The sequence below is a fragment of the Empidonax traillii genome, unplaced genomic scaffold (genome assembly GCF_003031625.1).
Source record: "Empidonax traillii isolate 1590-97213 ecotype Southwest subspecies unplaced genomic scaffold, ASM303162v1 scaffold936:size233247, whole genome shotgun sequence".
Lineage (NCBI taxonomy): Eukaryota > Metazoa > Chordata > Aves > Passeriformes > Tyrannidae > Empidonax > Empidonax traillii.
In genome coordinates, this window is record NW_020956129.1 from 195,900 (window position 1) to 211,947 (window position 16,048).

General features: G+C 53.2%; 1 protein-coding gene and 1 long non-coding RNA gene across 5 annotated transcripts in view; one reads left to right on the top strand and one right to left on the bottom strand.

Annotated features, from left to right (window-relative positions):
* The window catches only part of LOC114067582, a 7,572-nt gene extending 1,167 nt beyond the window's left edge, over window positions 1-6,405 (bottom strand). Inside the window, exons 1-4 of one of the 2 annotated variants that reach the window (XR_003573418.1) lie at window positions 6,299-6,405; window positions 4,972-5,217; window positions 3,804-3,950; window positions 473-596 (exon numbers count right to left, since the gene is read on the bottom strand). This is a non-coding gene — a long non-coding RNA (uncharacterized LOC114067582). The remainder of the gene's footprint in view (window positions 1-472; window positions 597-3,803; window positions 3,951-4,971; window positions 5,218-6,298) is intronic. The other variant, XR_003573419.1, reaches the window with a different exon arrangement.
* Window positions 4,974-14,518, top strand: PLA2G12B (phospholipase A2 group XIIB). Of its 3 annotated transcripts, none has more exons than XM_027903133.1 (4): window positions 4,974-5,263; window positions 9,794-9,882; window positions 10,958-11,123; window positions 12,693-14,518. In XM_027903133.1, the coding sequence occupies exons 1-4, from the start codon at window positions 5,035-5,037 to the stop codon at window positions 12,809-12,811; spliced, it is 603 nt and encodes a 200-aa protein (XP_027758934.1). In that variant the 5' UTR covers window positions 4,974-5,034; the 3' UTR covers window positions 12,812-14,518. The 3 variants fall into 3 exon arrangements, with proteins under 3 accessions (XP_027758934.1, XP_027758935.1, XP_027758936.1); XM_027903134.1 differs by having other exon boundaries at window positions 9,794-9,870; XM_027903135.1 differs by lacking the exon at window positions 12,693-14,518 and adding an exon at window positions 11,842-12,406.
* The last annotated feature ends 1,530 nt before the right edge of the window (window positions 14,519-16,048 follow it).

A 16,048-nucleotide genomic window follows, 5' to 3' on the forward strand; every position in this document is an offset into this window, starting at 1 on the left:
AAGTGAACGGGCTTCAAATAAAAGCCACTGCCATCAGCAGTGAGAAATCCTCCACACCCAGCTCTCCTCCTATGTGGCTGCTGTAAATGTCATCACACAGGGGTTTGTGCAGGAGATGTTAATTCCTGTTAAGGAAACACACGGCACTAAAGGCCTGCAGAAGGGGAGGGCAGATAGTGCTGGGCCAAAAGCACCTTGTGCCCAAAAATTTAGGGAAATGAGGTGTGGGGGAGGAGTGTGGCTCAGCCTGTGTCTCCCTCCCCAGGGCAGTGATTCGTGGCAGAAGCCGGTGTGGGGTTCAATAACCACACGAGATTCAGGGCTGGAACACCCGACAGGCACAGCAGAGAGACCCTTTCCCAGGGGTGACAACTCTATAGAGATCAACCAACCACTTACACTGGGTGGTTCCAGGAGGGGGAGGAAAGCACCAGAGACTCCCAACAGCACCACAGGAAGGGCAAGCACTCACATGTAGGAAGCTCAGGCTGACATCTTCCTTACCCAAACCCTCGGTGCTTTGCAGAGCACAGCCATTCCCGGGCCTCACCCTCGGGAGCAGTGGAGCTCCTGCTTAATTTGTGGCCATCGGGAACCTGCAAAAATCACAGCAAGGGCTGCTTAGAAGCCTTTGATCCTCCTGCCTGTGGAATGGAGCCTTGCGCTGCTGATGGGAGCGCTTGGCTCGGGGGCAGGGAGCTGCCCACGGACACAGCTGATGTGCTGGTGGATTTGGCTGCCACGGGATAGGAAATCAGTCTGAAGTGTACCAGAGTTGGTTTATTTTGGAAGGGGAAGTGGATTCCATGCCCAGCCAGTCTGTGCTGCTGCCCAGCTCAGCAAGGCAGGCCCTGGTCCCTCCCTTGGAAGAAGGGAAGGGCTGTGGATGAGCCCTGTGCTACCCTGACCAGTGCTCAGGTGCTGTGGGGTCCCACCATTCCACCTGGGGCTCTCCTGGCACAGCTGCACCCTGAGCATGTCCATGGGGATCACAGCTACAGGAGGAACCCCACTAGGGTAAGGACTGTGGCAGCTGCAGCTGAAAAGGCAGGATGGGGTCAGGGAAAGGGGCCTGTGAATGTCACAGGGCAGGGATGAGATCAAGGGAAGGGTCTGACAGTATCACAGAATCCCAGAATGAATCTTGTTCCAACTGCTATGCCACAGGCAGAGACACTTTCCGCTAGCCCAGGTTGCTCCAAGCCCCATCCAAGCTGGCCTTGAACACTTCCAGGGATCCAGGGGCAGACACAGCTTCCCTGGGCAACCTGTGCCAGGACCTCCCCACCCTCAGGGAACAATTCCTTTTCAATATCTAAACCTGCTCTCTGTCAGTTTAAAACCATTCCCCTTGTCCTGTCACTCCATGCCTTGTCCAAAGTCCCTCTGCAGCTCTCTTGGAGCCCCTTCAGGCACTGGAAGGGACTCTTAAGTTCTCCATGGAGCTTTCTCTTTTCCAGGATGAACAATCCCAATTCTCTCATCCTTACCTCATAAGAGAGGTGCTTCATCCCTCCTTTGGACTCTCTGTAGCTGCTCCATGTCCTTGCTGTGCTGTTCCCCAGGGCTGGAGGCAGCTCTGCAGGTGGGGGTCTCACCTGAGGGGGCAGAGGGGCAGAATCACCTGCTATGGATGGGGGAAGGCAGCGCAAGGCTGAAGGGACCTGTCCAGGGACTCCTGGAGAGACTGGACCTGCTCACACACTTTGAGCACAGCCCCCATGAGGGCGGGGGGGTCTTCAACCACCCGCCTTCCCATCTTCCTGCAGCTGCTGGACTCTGACCCGGCTCAGACTTGGGTATTTCGTCATCGAGCTGCAGTTCTCTGTTCCCATAATCAGTGACTTATCTGGCTCCCAACCCAGCCTTTGAAGCAGCCACGGATCACCCACTAACCTGAACCACAAGCTGCCTCTTCCCCGTGCTAAACATCGACCAGCAACCCCTGGAGCCACCCAAAGCCCACGGAGACAGAGCTCAGTCCCTCAATCCCTCATCCCCAGCAGGATCCCAGCACAGCACAGACCTGTGGCAGCCTGCTCTGAGAAGGGAATGCACCAGAGGAGCTGGAGCAGCTCCAGCTGCTCTCCCAGTGTGAAGCCAAGAGGGATTTTCCAGCTCCATAGGGGATGGGCTTCACTCCCATAAGCCTGGGGGGGGACACAGGCACACGCACCCAGCGGTGGGATGGGTGTAGTCACCTCTCCCTCCCGCTGCAGGAGCTGCCAGCAGCCTGACAGTGTCCCTGGGAATGTGTGACTCACCACAGCCCCGGGGCCGCTCTATATTTAAGCATTACAGAGGCAGGAATGAATGCACGGAGTCAGGAGCTGCTATCCCGGGGTCAGGACAAGGTTCAGAACCCAGCTGTCAGAGTTCACCGTCGTGGCCAACAGCATCTAAACCTTCAGGGAGGGCAAAACTGGCACAGGGAGGGGGGGATTTACAACTGCAGTGGGTCCAAGCAAGGCCAGGTACCTGCTGTGCACACCCGTGTCGGGAAGTTCCTCACTCAGCAGTGAGCTCAGCAGCTCCCCGAGGGACTGTGTGTGTGACTTTCACTTAATCCTGCATTTTTCTTGGTCGTCAGATCCTAAATTCTGGGTGCAGCTGAGCTATTTGCAGCTGGGCTGGAAACGCCTCAGGAGACTGGTGTGGGGAGGGGAGGAAGGAAGCAGGAGGAGGGAAGGAGAGTGGCTCATCCCCAGGGCAGGGCACAGGGGCTGCCACGTTTTGGAAAAGCAGATAAACTGCTTTTTATTCACAGAATCATAGAATCAGCCGGGTTGGAAGGGACCTCTGAGATCATCAAGTCCAACCCTTGATCCACTACCACCGTGGTTACGTTCACAAACTCGCTCCAAGGACAAGTGGCAAACGGGCAGGAAAGCTTCTGACTCCTCTTTTACCAGGCTCTGCACTTTGCCAGCTCCTCCCTCCCCGCCCTGTTCAGCTTTCCTGACTAATTCCAATTGGTTTTGCAAACAGCCCGTGCTCCAGAGCCACCCCCTCCAGGCTGCATGTCCTGCTCATGCCACATTCCCTGTGGTTTGCATCCTCTGCAGCCCTGCCAGCGTTTTCTCCCCTCTCTGTTTGCCTTCAGCAGCACATGGATCAGCCACCAGGGAGCAAGGGATGACAAAAAAAAAAGCTGTGTTCTGGAACTGCCTCCAGAGCAACCCTAAAAGGCTCCATATTAAAAGCATGGCACCAAGCACAGACACCCGGGGGGCTCTACACATTTCCAAGCCATTCCTAAATAGCTGGTTTGCTTTTTAATTTCTGCCAGGCTGTTGGTAAGGGCTGGGAGCACTGAGACTGCAAACTGGAGTGTCAGGCAGAGACACCAATGGCTCCACTCACTGTGAAACACAGCAGGGGACTGTTCAGCCCAATTTTCCCTGCACTGGAGCTCCCTGACAGCAAATTCCAGGGACCATTTCCACCCATGACTCACAGACTAGTCCACAGCATGGTCTGAACAGCAGGACAGGCCTGAGCTCTCCAGGGCTCCTGCAGGGAAATCCTCACTTCACCATCCTTTGCTTTGTGCCAGGGGTGACACAGCTGTCACAAAAGGCTCACTTAGAGGCAGGGGCTGGCCGGTTCCCAGAATCCAGGGAACAGACTCTCTTGGAGCAACCTGGCAGCTCTAGCTCAGCCCAAAACATCACCCTAATTTTTCACCAGGCATTACAGTCCTCTCCCTCCTTGTCTGAAGCTTGGACACTGCCAACCCCTCTTCCCAAAGGAATGGGAACCAACCACCTTGTTTGCTCCTCTTCCCCACTTCTCTGACTTACCTGTCTGGGAAACCAAGACTTGGCTGTGGTGCCTCCTCCTTTATCCCAAGTCTGGAGCACATCACACATGGCCCCATCCAGAAAGACACAGGCACTGCCACGGGGCTCTGGCCCTTCAGAAGCAGCAACACAGCAGGGCTGAGTCTCCTGCAAAACAAGAAAATGCCAGAATTTGCAATTGTGTTTGCCATATATTTGAAAGACCTGCTGCCCCAGCTTCCCCTGAGGGGCAGTGTTGTGCTGGGACACATCCCAAAAGTTTTCTGGTAGCAGCCAGAGGCTTCCCACACCATTTTCCTTCCCTATTCTTTATCAGTGGTTTTTTTTTTTTTTTTTTTTTTGGCTTTTTGCTGCTCGTGTTCATTTGATTGTTTCCTTTTTAATGAGTAACATCCTTGAACCGTCCATCAGCTGTACAGGCCCCTGGGCCCTGGCAGGGCAGTCCCACCCCAGAGCCAGGACCTGGAGTTCCCCCACAAGCCCCTTTCCTGGCTCAGGTTTTGGTGCCAGCCCTTCCTCGCTCTGGGTCACCAATGCTGCATGTTTAATTTGGCAATGCTGGCATTCCACAGAGCTGTAACATCAGCCTTCAGGAGCCCCATCAAAGGTAAATACTCATCTGCAACACTGACACTGGAAGTGGAGGTGACGCCAGGGAATTGCCCTGAATGCAGTGTTTGTAACCCCAAACTGTTCTAAGTTGCTGGATCAACCCCTTCGGGGCTCTGTGGTCCCACGGGATTTGCTGGGAGCAGTCTCCCCCCAGCAGCTAGGCTGGGTCTCATCCCACCCCATCCCGTGCCCAGGAGGCACTGGGAAAAGGCAAGGGGTGCTCCTCAGTGTGCTGAGCCACTGCTTGAGCAGCAGAAATTTTGGGCAGAGATACTCATCTCCCAGCAGGGTGGGGAGGGAGTGAGGTGGCCTTGTGGGGCAGGTGGAGGGTCCTGGGCAGACAGACCCCGCTCAGCCCCCCAGGGAGGGGTCCCTCTCAGGGAGCTGGAGCCCTAGCGCCGTGGGGGCTGAGCCTGTTCCAGCGGGATTGTGCAAACTCACACCTCTGTGAGGTGAACTTGGTCCCAAACCCCGGCGCTGCACTTTGCTCTCCCACTGCAGTGACCTCACGCCGGCTCCCTGGCAGCGTCTAAAGTCCAGGGAGGGGGTGCTTTACCTGCCTCCCACCCAGGGCAGCTCGATCCCACTGCTCCCCGCTCCCCGAGGGCTGGAGTGCAGCATGAGGCTGCTGCTGCCGGCAGCGCTGCTGTGCCTGGCCCTGGGGCGCTGCTCCGAGGGGGCAGCGCAGGAGAGCACCGGCCAGCAGGATCCACGGGCAGAGTCATCCTACTCCGACTGGGGCATCGACACCATCCGGGACGGCTTCGAAACGGTCAACAGCTACTTCGACTCCTTCCTGGAGCTGCTCGGGGGGAAGAACGGGGTCTGTCAGTACAGATGTCGGTACGGTGAGTGACCTCGCTGCTGCTGGCTCCCCTCTCCTTCCCCCTCTCAGCGCTCCCCTTCCCCGAGGCCACAACCAGCTCCTCCTCTCCACGATCTGCCCCTCGCTGTGCTCGGCACAGTCACAGCTTCTGTGCCCGCACAGAGATCCTGAGCCCTCACCTTACCCGTGCCCAAGAACAGCCCCCGTGTAGGGGGCGGCAGGAGAGGACACAGGTTTGGCAGGAGGGGCACGCAGGTACCGAGGCTGCCGGGAGCCCTGGAGAGGAGCAGGGTGGGCAGAGAGGCCCCCCGAGGGGAGGCTGAGCCCGCGGCCCCAATCTCAGCAACCTTAGGAGTGTCCTTATCCAGCAGCTGTGAGCTGGCCAATGCCGTGGGCTGGAGGAGGGGAGAAAACAGGGAGGAGACCGGGGGGAACCTTTAGTACTGGCGGTGGAAATGAGGCAGCTCCCGCTTGCCTTGGTCTTTAGAGTGATTTACCAAAAAGGAGCAATTTGGTTTGTCCCGGGGGACAGGAGGGAGGGGGTCTCAGGGAGGGCAGGGCAGGGCACGGGGTGTGCAGAGCTGCAGGTCTGCGGGGTGGCAGACACGGGCAGCACCAGCCATCAGCGGGGTACCCGCTGAAACAACCTGCCTGGGAGCAAGCAAGGAGGCTTCCTACAGACTGTATCCTCTCCCCAGCCTCCTGCAACTGTCCCCACAGCAAATCTTGTCCTCTGTCACCTGAGCCTTCCCAGCTCAGGCTGCCTCCCTGCAGCAGCTCAGGAGGGCCACAGGCATCCCCCAGACACATCCCACAGCATCCCCCCACAGCACGAGGCCACGTGCCCGTGGGGCAGCCTGTCCCCGTGTCACAGTGTGGCAGTGACAACCTCCCAAAGGTCCCTACCGTGCTCCAAATTCAGAGCAGAAAGGGGCCTGCCTTTCTTAATGTAAAGGCTGAAACCCCTTTCAGCAGTGGGAATAGGGTGGCTGGGGCTGCAGCGTGCCTGAGGCAACGCTGGTATTCAGAGGTGGTTTCAGGGAGCCTCAGGACTCACCAAATCCTGGAGAAGTCATTGCTTTTGGACACATCCTTAGGGCTCTCCCTGCCTCTGCCCCTGTGAACAGCATCTCCAGACAGCAGCACAAACCCCTGCCCCCGAGAGCGTCCCGTGTTTTACTGGAGCAGTTTTACCTAGAAAGGAAAACGAACAAGCACATCATTATCCCAGTTCTCATCCTCTGCTGAACAGCTCATCAGTCACTGGCTGAAGGAGGAAATTACTGAAACTTCTGCCAATGTGCCTCCAAGGGTCTTGCTGGACCCTTCCAGGACCATTTGTCCGTGCCATTCTCTAGCACAGACATTGCAAACTGTGAGTGCTGAAGGTGCCAGGATGATCCCACACCAGTGAGATCTAGCCTGTGCCCAAAAGAACAAACACAAACCATCTTTATGCTGAATCAGGGCCTGAATGCTTTCTTCCCCAGGCAAGAAGAAAAAAAATTATGTCTTCTACTTTCTTCCATTTCACCCAAGAAATACCAATAATAGCTTATTTTGCCCCAGAAAAGGTCAGGACTCACCTCTGATTGCCACATCCATCTTCAGCTGAGCACATGACACCTGGCTCTAAGACTCTCCCTATTTTTTCAGCAGCTACTGAGGTCTGAAAACAAACGACTTGATGGATTATTCCCTTAAATCAGGACATTAGGGTTACACTGGCATTCACTGACAAACAGCTCCTCCTGCTTACAAAGTCCCTCTGGGCATCTCAGGGGAAACAAAGAGCCTGAGCTGGGAGCAAAGCCCTTGTAGCTTCCTTCAGCTCCCTGAGCAGGCAGGACTTCAACGCTTTGCCCAGCATTTGGCCCTGAAGGCCTTGAGATGAGGAGGCACCTCCGGGCTGTGGGAAAAGAGCCTTCAAAGTCCGGCTCTCCAGCACTGCACTGAAAGGCTGTGGGAAGCACGGGGGAACCTCTGCTCAAAGCCTGCCTGGGGCACAGAAACAACAATGGACCACCCAAAACCGCCAGGAGCACCGAGACCATCCATTCACAGCCAGAAATACACTCACCTCCCCCTGCCAGGGTCCCAGCACTGCAGTGTCTGAGACCTCCTGCATCACCAGCAGCTGCTCCAGCCAACTGGCTGCTTTCCAGCCCCTTGGAACAGCTGCAACAGCCTGCAGACATTAAAATGCATCAGGGAAACTCAGCTTCAGCTCCGAGGCTCTGCCAACAAGGCAGTGCCCTGGAATATATTTTCTTGCCTGCAAGGATGGGCAAGCAATAAGTGGTAACAGGAGCAGGGAGTTGATGCTCGCAGAGAGTTTGGAACAGAACGCCTGGTATTTCTGATTTGCTTTTGTTTTCCTGCTAACTACAAAACAAGGCGTGGGAGAGAGGTTAACAGTGGTGTAAGAGTTCACAAAGAGGCACTTTACAAATTATTAAGCTCTGTTTTCAGAGAGGATGGGGGGGGGAGGCGGGTTTCCTACAAGGGCTCATCTTGAAGGCAGTTCAGTGTTTTGTTGATCACCACGACTCTCACGTGAGGGTTTTTTTTCTCAGGACAACTTTCCAAGGCATTCCAACAGCTGTGACTTCAGCTTAATGCAAGGTTTGCTCTGGAAACAGAGTTATCTGGGGCTTGGAACTAGATGAAGGAGCTTGGAACTCTCCATATCCCTAAACAGTCTCACCCCTACTCTGACTCAGCTTATGCCATTTAATTGGCAATATGCTGCAGGAACAGAACTTACTATCAGTATTACAAGCAAGTCATTCCAATTTGACTCCATCCTGCAAAACCCACTGTGGACTTTGACCTTTGTCTCCTACCTCAGCTCAGGAACATTTGAATTCTGAGTCCCAACAAGGCTCATTTGGAAGGGGAAAATCGGCTGTTAGCATCTTACAGCTGGACAGGATTTCAGTTTGTTGTTTATTTGTTGCGAATCTGTTATTTAAACTAAACCACCCTGGCAATTTTTAACTGAGCAGGTGCTGGGAACACTCCTACATAAGACCTTTTGAGGCATTTGGCTGTGAGGTCTTCTCAAGAGCACAGTAGATTTATGGCTATATTAACCACTGGCATTTTAGGTACCTCAACACAAAAAAGGGGAAGGAGTCCTAAATAATTATTGGTGCTGACAAGGAGAAAGCAGTGGAAATTGAGTTTAAAAGAACCCAACCCTGTCTGAAGGGCCGAACTAGATCCATTTAATGTCTATATAAATTCTCTGGCAGCGCTCAGGGAAGTAGAAACTTAACCCTTCATGTGCTGGACTTACAGAAGACTCAGCTTACATGTTTTTGTTGGAACATTCACACAGCTTACAGTGCCCTCCCAGAGCAGTGACAGCTCCTGAGGGAATGGCTGGAGCTGTGTCAGGGCAGGGTCAGGTTGGATCTCAGGGAAAGGTTCTTCCCCCAGAGGGTGGTTGGCACTGAACAGGCTCCCCAGGGCAGTGGGCACAGCCCCAAGGCTGCCAGAGCTCCAGGAGGGTTTGGGACATGGTGGGATTGTTGGGGTGTCCGTGGCAAGGCCAAGAGTTGGGCTGGATGATCCCTCTGGGTCCCTGTTGGAAGGGATATCCTGATCCCTTCCAACTCAGGATATTCTGTGACAAATGTCTTGTTTTAACACCTCACTCTGCACTAGAGATCCCCCTTTTATAAACCCAGCTGGGACAGAAACAAGCACTGAGCACACACTGGGGGGGGAGTTCAGAGAAACCCAGCTCCCTGAGGGCGCCCACAACTTCTCCAGGGGATAAACCTCTCCCACCTTTAAACACACTCCTTGCACAGCAGGACCAAGGCACACAAGCAGCCTGGAGACTCGTCCTCCCCAAACAGGAGACATTGGCTTAGATGGAGATGGGGGTGAGGTGGGGATGAGAGACAGAGGATGAGACAAGGCAGGGAATAGCCACATCTCCTTTCCACACAGAGTGTTATCTCTCCAGTCCTGAGCAGCCACCCCTCAGCCATCTACTCTGTCAGTGCCTGCACACCTTCAGAAATCCAATTAAAATGGTTAAAATGCTGCTGGAGCTACTTATTGTTTGCTGGACTCTTTCTACATTAGGTAAATAATTATTCACAGAGGGAATTCTTGCTCCTTTATGCATATTAAGAAGCAGACCGAGGGAGGTGCAGGGATTAAAGGAACAGAAATGATTTGCAAAACGTGGCAGTGCATCACCATCGGCAGAAAATGGACCAAGGAGACCTGCTCAGAGCCAGATCAGACATGCAAGGTCTAACGCAATTTTGTGGAGCCCCACAGCACACCAAAACTCCAAGAAAGACCTGAGGGTGGAAAGAAAGCACTTGCTAAGCAAGTGGTGTAAGTAGTGGCTTCTTGCAGGAGTTAAAACCCCACCTGGGTGCAGAGCGCTCAGGAGGAACATTCCTGGACCAGAATGAAGCAGGGATTTGGGGATGCAGACCAAAGGGGAGCTGCCTGCCACTCCTTGCTTTTTGGTGCTGCCTCTTGGGAAGAGGGGCTTTCCTAACCCTTGTCCTTCCTTTCTCAGGGAAGGCTCCGATGCCGCGGCCTCACTACAAACCCCAGGAACCCAACGGCTGCGGCTCCCACTTCCTGGGGCTCAAGGTACCCGAAAGTGTATGTACTGCCACACCCCCCCCATTCCCAAATGGGGCAGCTCCCTAATCACAAAGCCAGCTAATAATCCTGGGAAGAGAGAAGGGAACACGCTCAGCGCTGCACACAGCAATACCTGAGTGCATCTTCCACCCCCTCCCAGCCTTTTTGCCTCTGCTGAGCACTGAATTAAACACACCGGGCTCCGATGCTGCACCTGCCTGTTATTTTAAGGGCAGTTAATGAAATCCTATTGGAATCGCTGGGAGAGGCACTCCCAGGAGGGTATCAGAGCAGGAATTCCTCCTTAGCTCATGCAGCAATCAGGCAGATTCCTGCTCTGAAGGCCCCTCTCCTTGCAGCCCATTTTTCGTGTTAGGTTTAGTCCCTCTAACTCTGCCTCGTTGCAAACCTTGTGGGTATGTCTGTGGTACCTCCTCCTGACACGGGCAATCACGGAACAATTCATCTCCTAAATATTACATGAGGAAGGCCAAAAAGGAGGAATAATTTATAGCAAGTTAACGAGTCCAACCTCTCCAGAAGACAAGCCTTCTGCCCCCTCACTCCCGTGGTTATTAGCTGAGCTTGCTGTTTACTCCAGGAGAGCAGAACTCCTGTGACCACGCCGTGTTCGTCCTTGGCCTCACAAGTGCATCTCTGAGAAATAAGTCATTAGAAACGCTTATGGCAGATTTATTAGGCCAAAAAGCAGGACTTGTTACGTTTTGGGAGAAGGGGGAAAGAGGAAAAAAAGGGGCTTTTGCCACTGCTGGCAAGGACATAGAGCTCTCTGATGAGCTCTTACAAATGAAAACCAGCAAATGGTCATGAAGGGGCTGTTCCCCATCTCTCTACCGTCTGTGGCAGAGAGGGGAGAAGGGAATGTGAACTACCCTGCACTGAACCTGCACCACTGTCACCACTTTCTTCAGATGGTGAGGGAGCAGCGCACGTTCCCTCCCGCTGCCCCAGCTATCCTGGGTAACTTCTGGAGGAGGAGCCAGCTGGGCTCCGCAGCACCTCGCCCCGTCACAGCTGCGTGAGCCTGAGGCCAGGACACAGCCCAGGGACACGTCCTTTTCTCTCTCCCCAGCTAGATTTGGGCATCCCTGCCATGACCAAGTGCTGTAACCAGCTGGACATTTGTTACGACACCTGCGGGGCCAACAAGTACCGCTGTGACGCCAAGTTCCGCTGGTGCCTCCACTCCATCTGCTCCGACCTCAAGCGCAGCCTCGGCTTCGTCTCCAAGGTCCAAGGTGGGCTTCCCAGCTGGCATTCCCTGTGGAGGGGACCAGAGGTGGCAGGGAGGGGAGGGTGAGTGCAAGGAGCCCTTTTTCCTTGCCGAAAGAAGCAAAAAAAAAAAAAAAATCGGCAGTAGGGAGCAGCACTTCTGCCCTGCGCTTGTCACTGGTGGGTCAGAGTGTCTGTCCCGAGACTGGAGATCCACGGGTGTTTTTGCATTTGGAAAACATTAATTAATATGTAGAAAGGAAAAAAAAAAAAACCAACAAACAAAAACTAACAAAAAAACGCTGGAAGCAATTCCTTCAAAGCTTGGATGCCCTCCCAGAGAGTTTAAACACAGGATACCAAAAACTTTCCAGAGCCAGTAAAGCCACACACACTGAACCTGTCCTGTGCATGTGGCCAAGGGCCAACAAACTGGGAGAGCCAAGGACAGGACTCCCTGGGATCTGTTCCCAGATAAGAGATGCTGATGGCACCAGGGACACACCACAGTGTGGGTGGTGGCTGAGCCATAGCTGAGCCATCCAGGGCAGATCTGGATTGCCCAGAAGTGCTAATGAAAGCTCTAGTGATGTGTCAGCAGCTCAAGTGCCACCCTGGTTTTGCCTAATTTTAAAAGCCTCGTTCTGCAAGTCCGAGACGAGCTTTTTGGCAAGGGCTGTGTTTGGTAATCTCTGCTGATGCCCTGCTGTAAGGTATCCTTAAACATGCATTTGCTTTCCAAAGGTACAGCCTGATTAGGACACGTGGGAGGTCTGTAACACCAGTGCTAGTGCAGATGGCTCCCCACCCGTGTCACTTCCCTGGGATCCTCTCCACTGAGTCACCAGGAGCTCAGGGAGAGCAGGCAGGGGAAGAGCAGCTGCACTCCCTTTGTGTGGGCACAAACACTCCAGCTGCAGCAGTGCCAGTTTACCAAAGCCTTGGTTTTCCCACTGACTCACCACAGCCTCTTCAGCTCCTAAAGGAGCAGGAGCTCCATGCTGCTCCGAGAGCCTGAGATGGGAGAAGACAATCCCAAAGGCAAGGCAAGGCTTTCCCAAATTTATACAACAATCAATGTTACGCCAGTGAGTAAACCCTAAAGTCCTAATAATAACCAATTATTTACTGACAAGCAGTTTCAGGGTTGTTTTTTGGGATGAGGAGGGGCTAGGAGTCAGGCACTCAGCTGTTCCAGCTGCAGGAGGGTTTTTCATGCTGGCATCGTAACTCCCCAAAAGCACAAAAAGGTTGGTTAATAGTGGCTATTGGCTAAACTGAGGGGAGAGGCAGCCAGGAAAGACAGCAGAGTGTGGAGGTCTCCTGGGAAATCTGCTTGGTAAACAGTGCTGTTTGCAGAGCCCCTGGTGATCCATCAACCACTAAAGCCTGAGAGAGGCAGGAAAGGAGGGGGGCGAGAGAAGGGAGAAGAGGGAGAGAAAGAACCCCCAGCTCCGCATAAGGGGATGTTGGGGTTTGTAAGGATGCAATTCCCAGGGGAAGGGGTGAGAGCCCCCAAGGTTCCCAAACCCCAAACCCCAGGGAGCTCAGCGGGGTGCCACCACTCACCTGCCTGGCCCTGTCCTTGTCCCCAGCCTGCGAGTCCGTGGCAGACACCGTGTTCAACGCCGTGTGGACCCTGGGCTGCCGGCCCTTCATGAACAGCCAGAGGAGCGCCTGCATTTGCAGCGAGGAGGAGCGGGATGAGCTGTGAGGAGCAGCAGCCGCCGCCAAGGGTCTCCTCCCCGCACAGTGACTCCTGTCATCCCTCCGGGACAGGGGGGGACCCGGGCCACGCCACTCACACCAACCACAGCCCGTGGGCAAAGCGGGGACAGCCTGGGAACACGGGGCAGCCATGCCTGCTGTCCACCAGACACAGCTCAACAGCCCTGCTGCCCCTTCCCAAGGCCAGCAGCCTGGCAGAGCCGATGCCAATCTTCTCCGTGGACTGACCAGGGGAGGCAAGCAGGATGCAGTGCTGGTTATAAACAAGGGGCTTTACCTCAAACACTCATCTGTGAGCTCCCCCCGCCCTGGAACTCTCTAATTTGCAGTGCGAGGCATCAGGTTTCTGCAACCCCTGTGAAATTCCCGGTCCACGGACACGCTATTTACATTTTTCCACCACCGGTGACAGACTGAAGAGGGGTAATTTGCTTTCAGTACATTGCTCACACCCATCCCTGACGTTTTCCATCCCATCACTGCACACCCTGACAACTCTGCATATTTAAATATTTGGTGGATCCTAAAGCAATTTAAAACATCTGGAGATTCGATAAACACGAGAAGGACCTGAGGTGTTTGTGACAAAGGCATAACTCACATCTGGGACCAAAGCCCATCACTTCTCAGATGCAAAATCACAGCCCTCCCCCTCCAGCCTCAGGAGATGAAGCTGCTTTTCTTTGGCAGCGTCATCCACACCCATTTAATTATTTTCCTCCTATACCATTTAACAAAGCTTTTCCCTTCGGATCCCCTCTGACACGAAATGGCTGGGTATCCACTCCCATCTTTTGCACAAGGGAAACAGGAGGCTCCCCAGTGGCCTTTGGATGAGATATTCCAAATTCTGGAGGCTTATCTGTCAGATGACAGGGCTTACGTGCTACCTCTGTGGGGCTGCTATCAGCAGCCTCAGACACCGCTCCTTCCAAAACGTGGTTAATGCTCCCCATCTGTTGTGGGGAGCTTTTATTGCATGCGAAATTAAAGTGGTATATGGCATCTCATCTCCACGTAGCATTGGCAAACTGCTTTCAGATGGGTTTCTTGTTGAAAGGAAGTTGTCACCAGGTGCTCGTGCCGTGCCACGTAAATATTTCAGCAGCTTCTGCAAACATATTTATGGTTATGTTCTTCCATCTGCCACGGAGAAGTTTAGGCTGCAGAAGGGCGATTTAACCGGAGTGGAAAGAGTCTGTCTTAGTTACTTTTCTTCCAGTTTGGCTCTAAACGTGTGCACGGAGCTATAAATTAATCAAGGCCCGTATTTCTGTTCTCAGCAGCCATCTTTGCTTCCCAGAGTACAGCAGTGAGGTGTTCAACCCGCCCCAAACAGGCTGAGACAACCAGAGCCCACTGGTATCCAGACCAGGAAAATGGAAGTGACTGCATGGGGTGTTTTCTGTTATGGAGGACCTTAATTTACACTGATCAGACGCGATGACATCCTTTCCCAGCTGGGCTAATGCCACTGGAGAGGAACATCGCTGTGTGTGTCTGTCTGCTCAGACAGCCTTGATTATCCATCTAAGAAACACAAGCTTTTGCCTGGGGATGGGAAGGAAACATCCCTCCTTCCAGACACTTCCCAAACTCTGCATTTTGTTGGTGAAATGGGGCCTGCTGCCTGTTGAAATGTGAACACACTCTTATGATTAAATGACAAGGAAATTAAAGAGTCCATATTGTCCACACTCAACGGCCAACTGGCTGGCAAATGTCTTCAAATATTTTACAGCTCAAATGACATCAGATTAAAGGCAAGCAACTGCTGGCAGGTAATGACATACACTGGAGAAATCAGAGGGTGCTGAACAGAATCTCTCTGTGCAGACGCTGATGCGTTGGAGACGCCGCTAACACAAATCAGAATTTCTTCAGCCTTTCAGACCACCATTCATCCCCAAACCCTAGGTCAGTGCACGAACCTTGGGTCGCCTTCACTCCCACCCTGCTCCAGACAGGAAGATGACACTGAGCTCACCTCCGTGGGCCCTCCACAGACAGCAGTCTCTGTTTCCACTCTGTTCCCTTCCCCAGGCAGGGACCAGGACAGCAGGTAAATAGGTTTTTGTACCTGGGCATTCCAAGCCACAGAAATCTTGGATATCCCAATCCAGATGACTTAGCTAAAGAGCTGCAGAGTGGAAAAGCTGCTTCATGTGAATTTGCCAGGAAGAGCTAAATAAGGTGCACAATAACTGAAACATGCCAGGAAAGGAACCTCTCCCTCCATCACTCCCCCACATCCCTCTCACACGAACAAACACCACCGGTTGCCTCTCCAGAAGGCCCCAGATCATTAACTTAATTTTCCAGCACTTGTTTTATCAAAACAAGTATATTTAGCAAGGGCTGCCTGAACAAAGAAGTGACAGCAGGAAACTGCCCGTGTGGTCCTAATGCAGATGTGAATCAGCAGAACAGCAATCCTAGGAGGAGGTTTTTTCCTCTCTTTTTCTTTCACATATGGCTAGATAACACATGAACAGTGTCTTTCCACTTAGACTTACTTATCATCATAGAAATGATGATTTACTCTCACATATACACATATTCCCAGATTGGAAAAGCAGCCATGGAGTCATTTAGAAAAGTCATGAAAACTCTCAGCCCATTAAATGCCCATTCCTCACTGGAATCTCACTCTCCAGAAGAAATAAATCCGTGAAATGGAATATTGCTGAGGTGATTTGTGACTCCCTTCTAAATGATCCCTTCAAACAGGCTCCCCACCCCTTTGAAAGCAGCAACAAATCTTTTTTGCAGTAATTTGGCTGCCTTCAGCCAAAGCAGAACACAGGTAATGAAGGATAGGGAGGCTTCCAGCAGACCTCCAAACACACGGGATGGAGCTGCACGAGGAGAAGCCTCTTGCAGAAAACCTCAGGAACACATTGCAGTGCCACAGCTGGTGGTGGAGACGGATCCTTCCTCTTTCATCCTCATTCCTGCCTCTCCTTTGTCCTTCACTGCTCACTGGGCCTCCTTCCTTTCACACCACAACCCCAATCCTTCACCTCAGAGCCCTCCTGCTCCTGAATGAAGCCCAGAGGAGCCCCAGCTGATCATTCCTTGTGTTTCCTTTGGAAGGAGCTCGACAGCCCCAAGAGACTCCTGACAACCACAATGCCACCAGTCACTGTGTCCCCAGCCACAGTCACTTGAACAGCCCTGCTTGGTGTCTCCTGTCACCAGGGGACAGCCCTGTCCTCAGAAC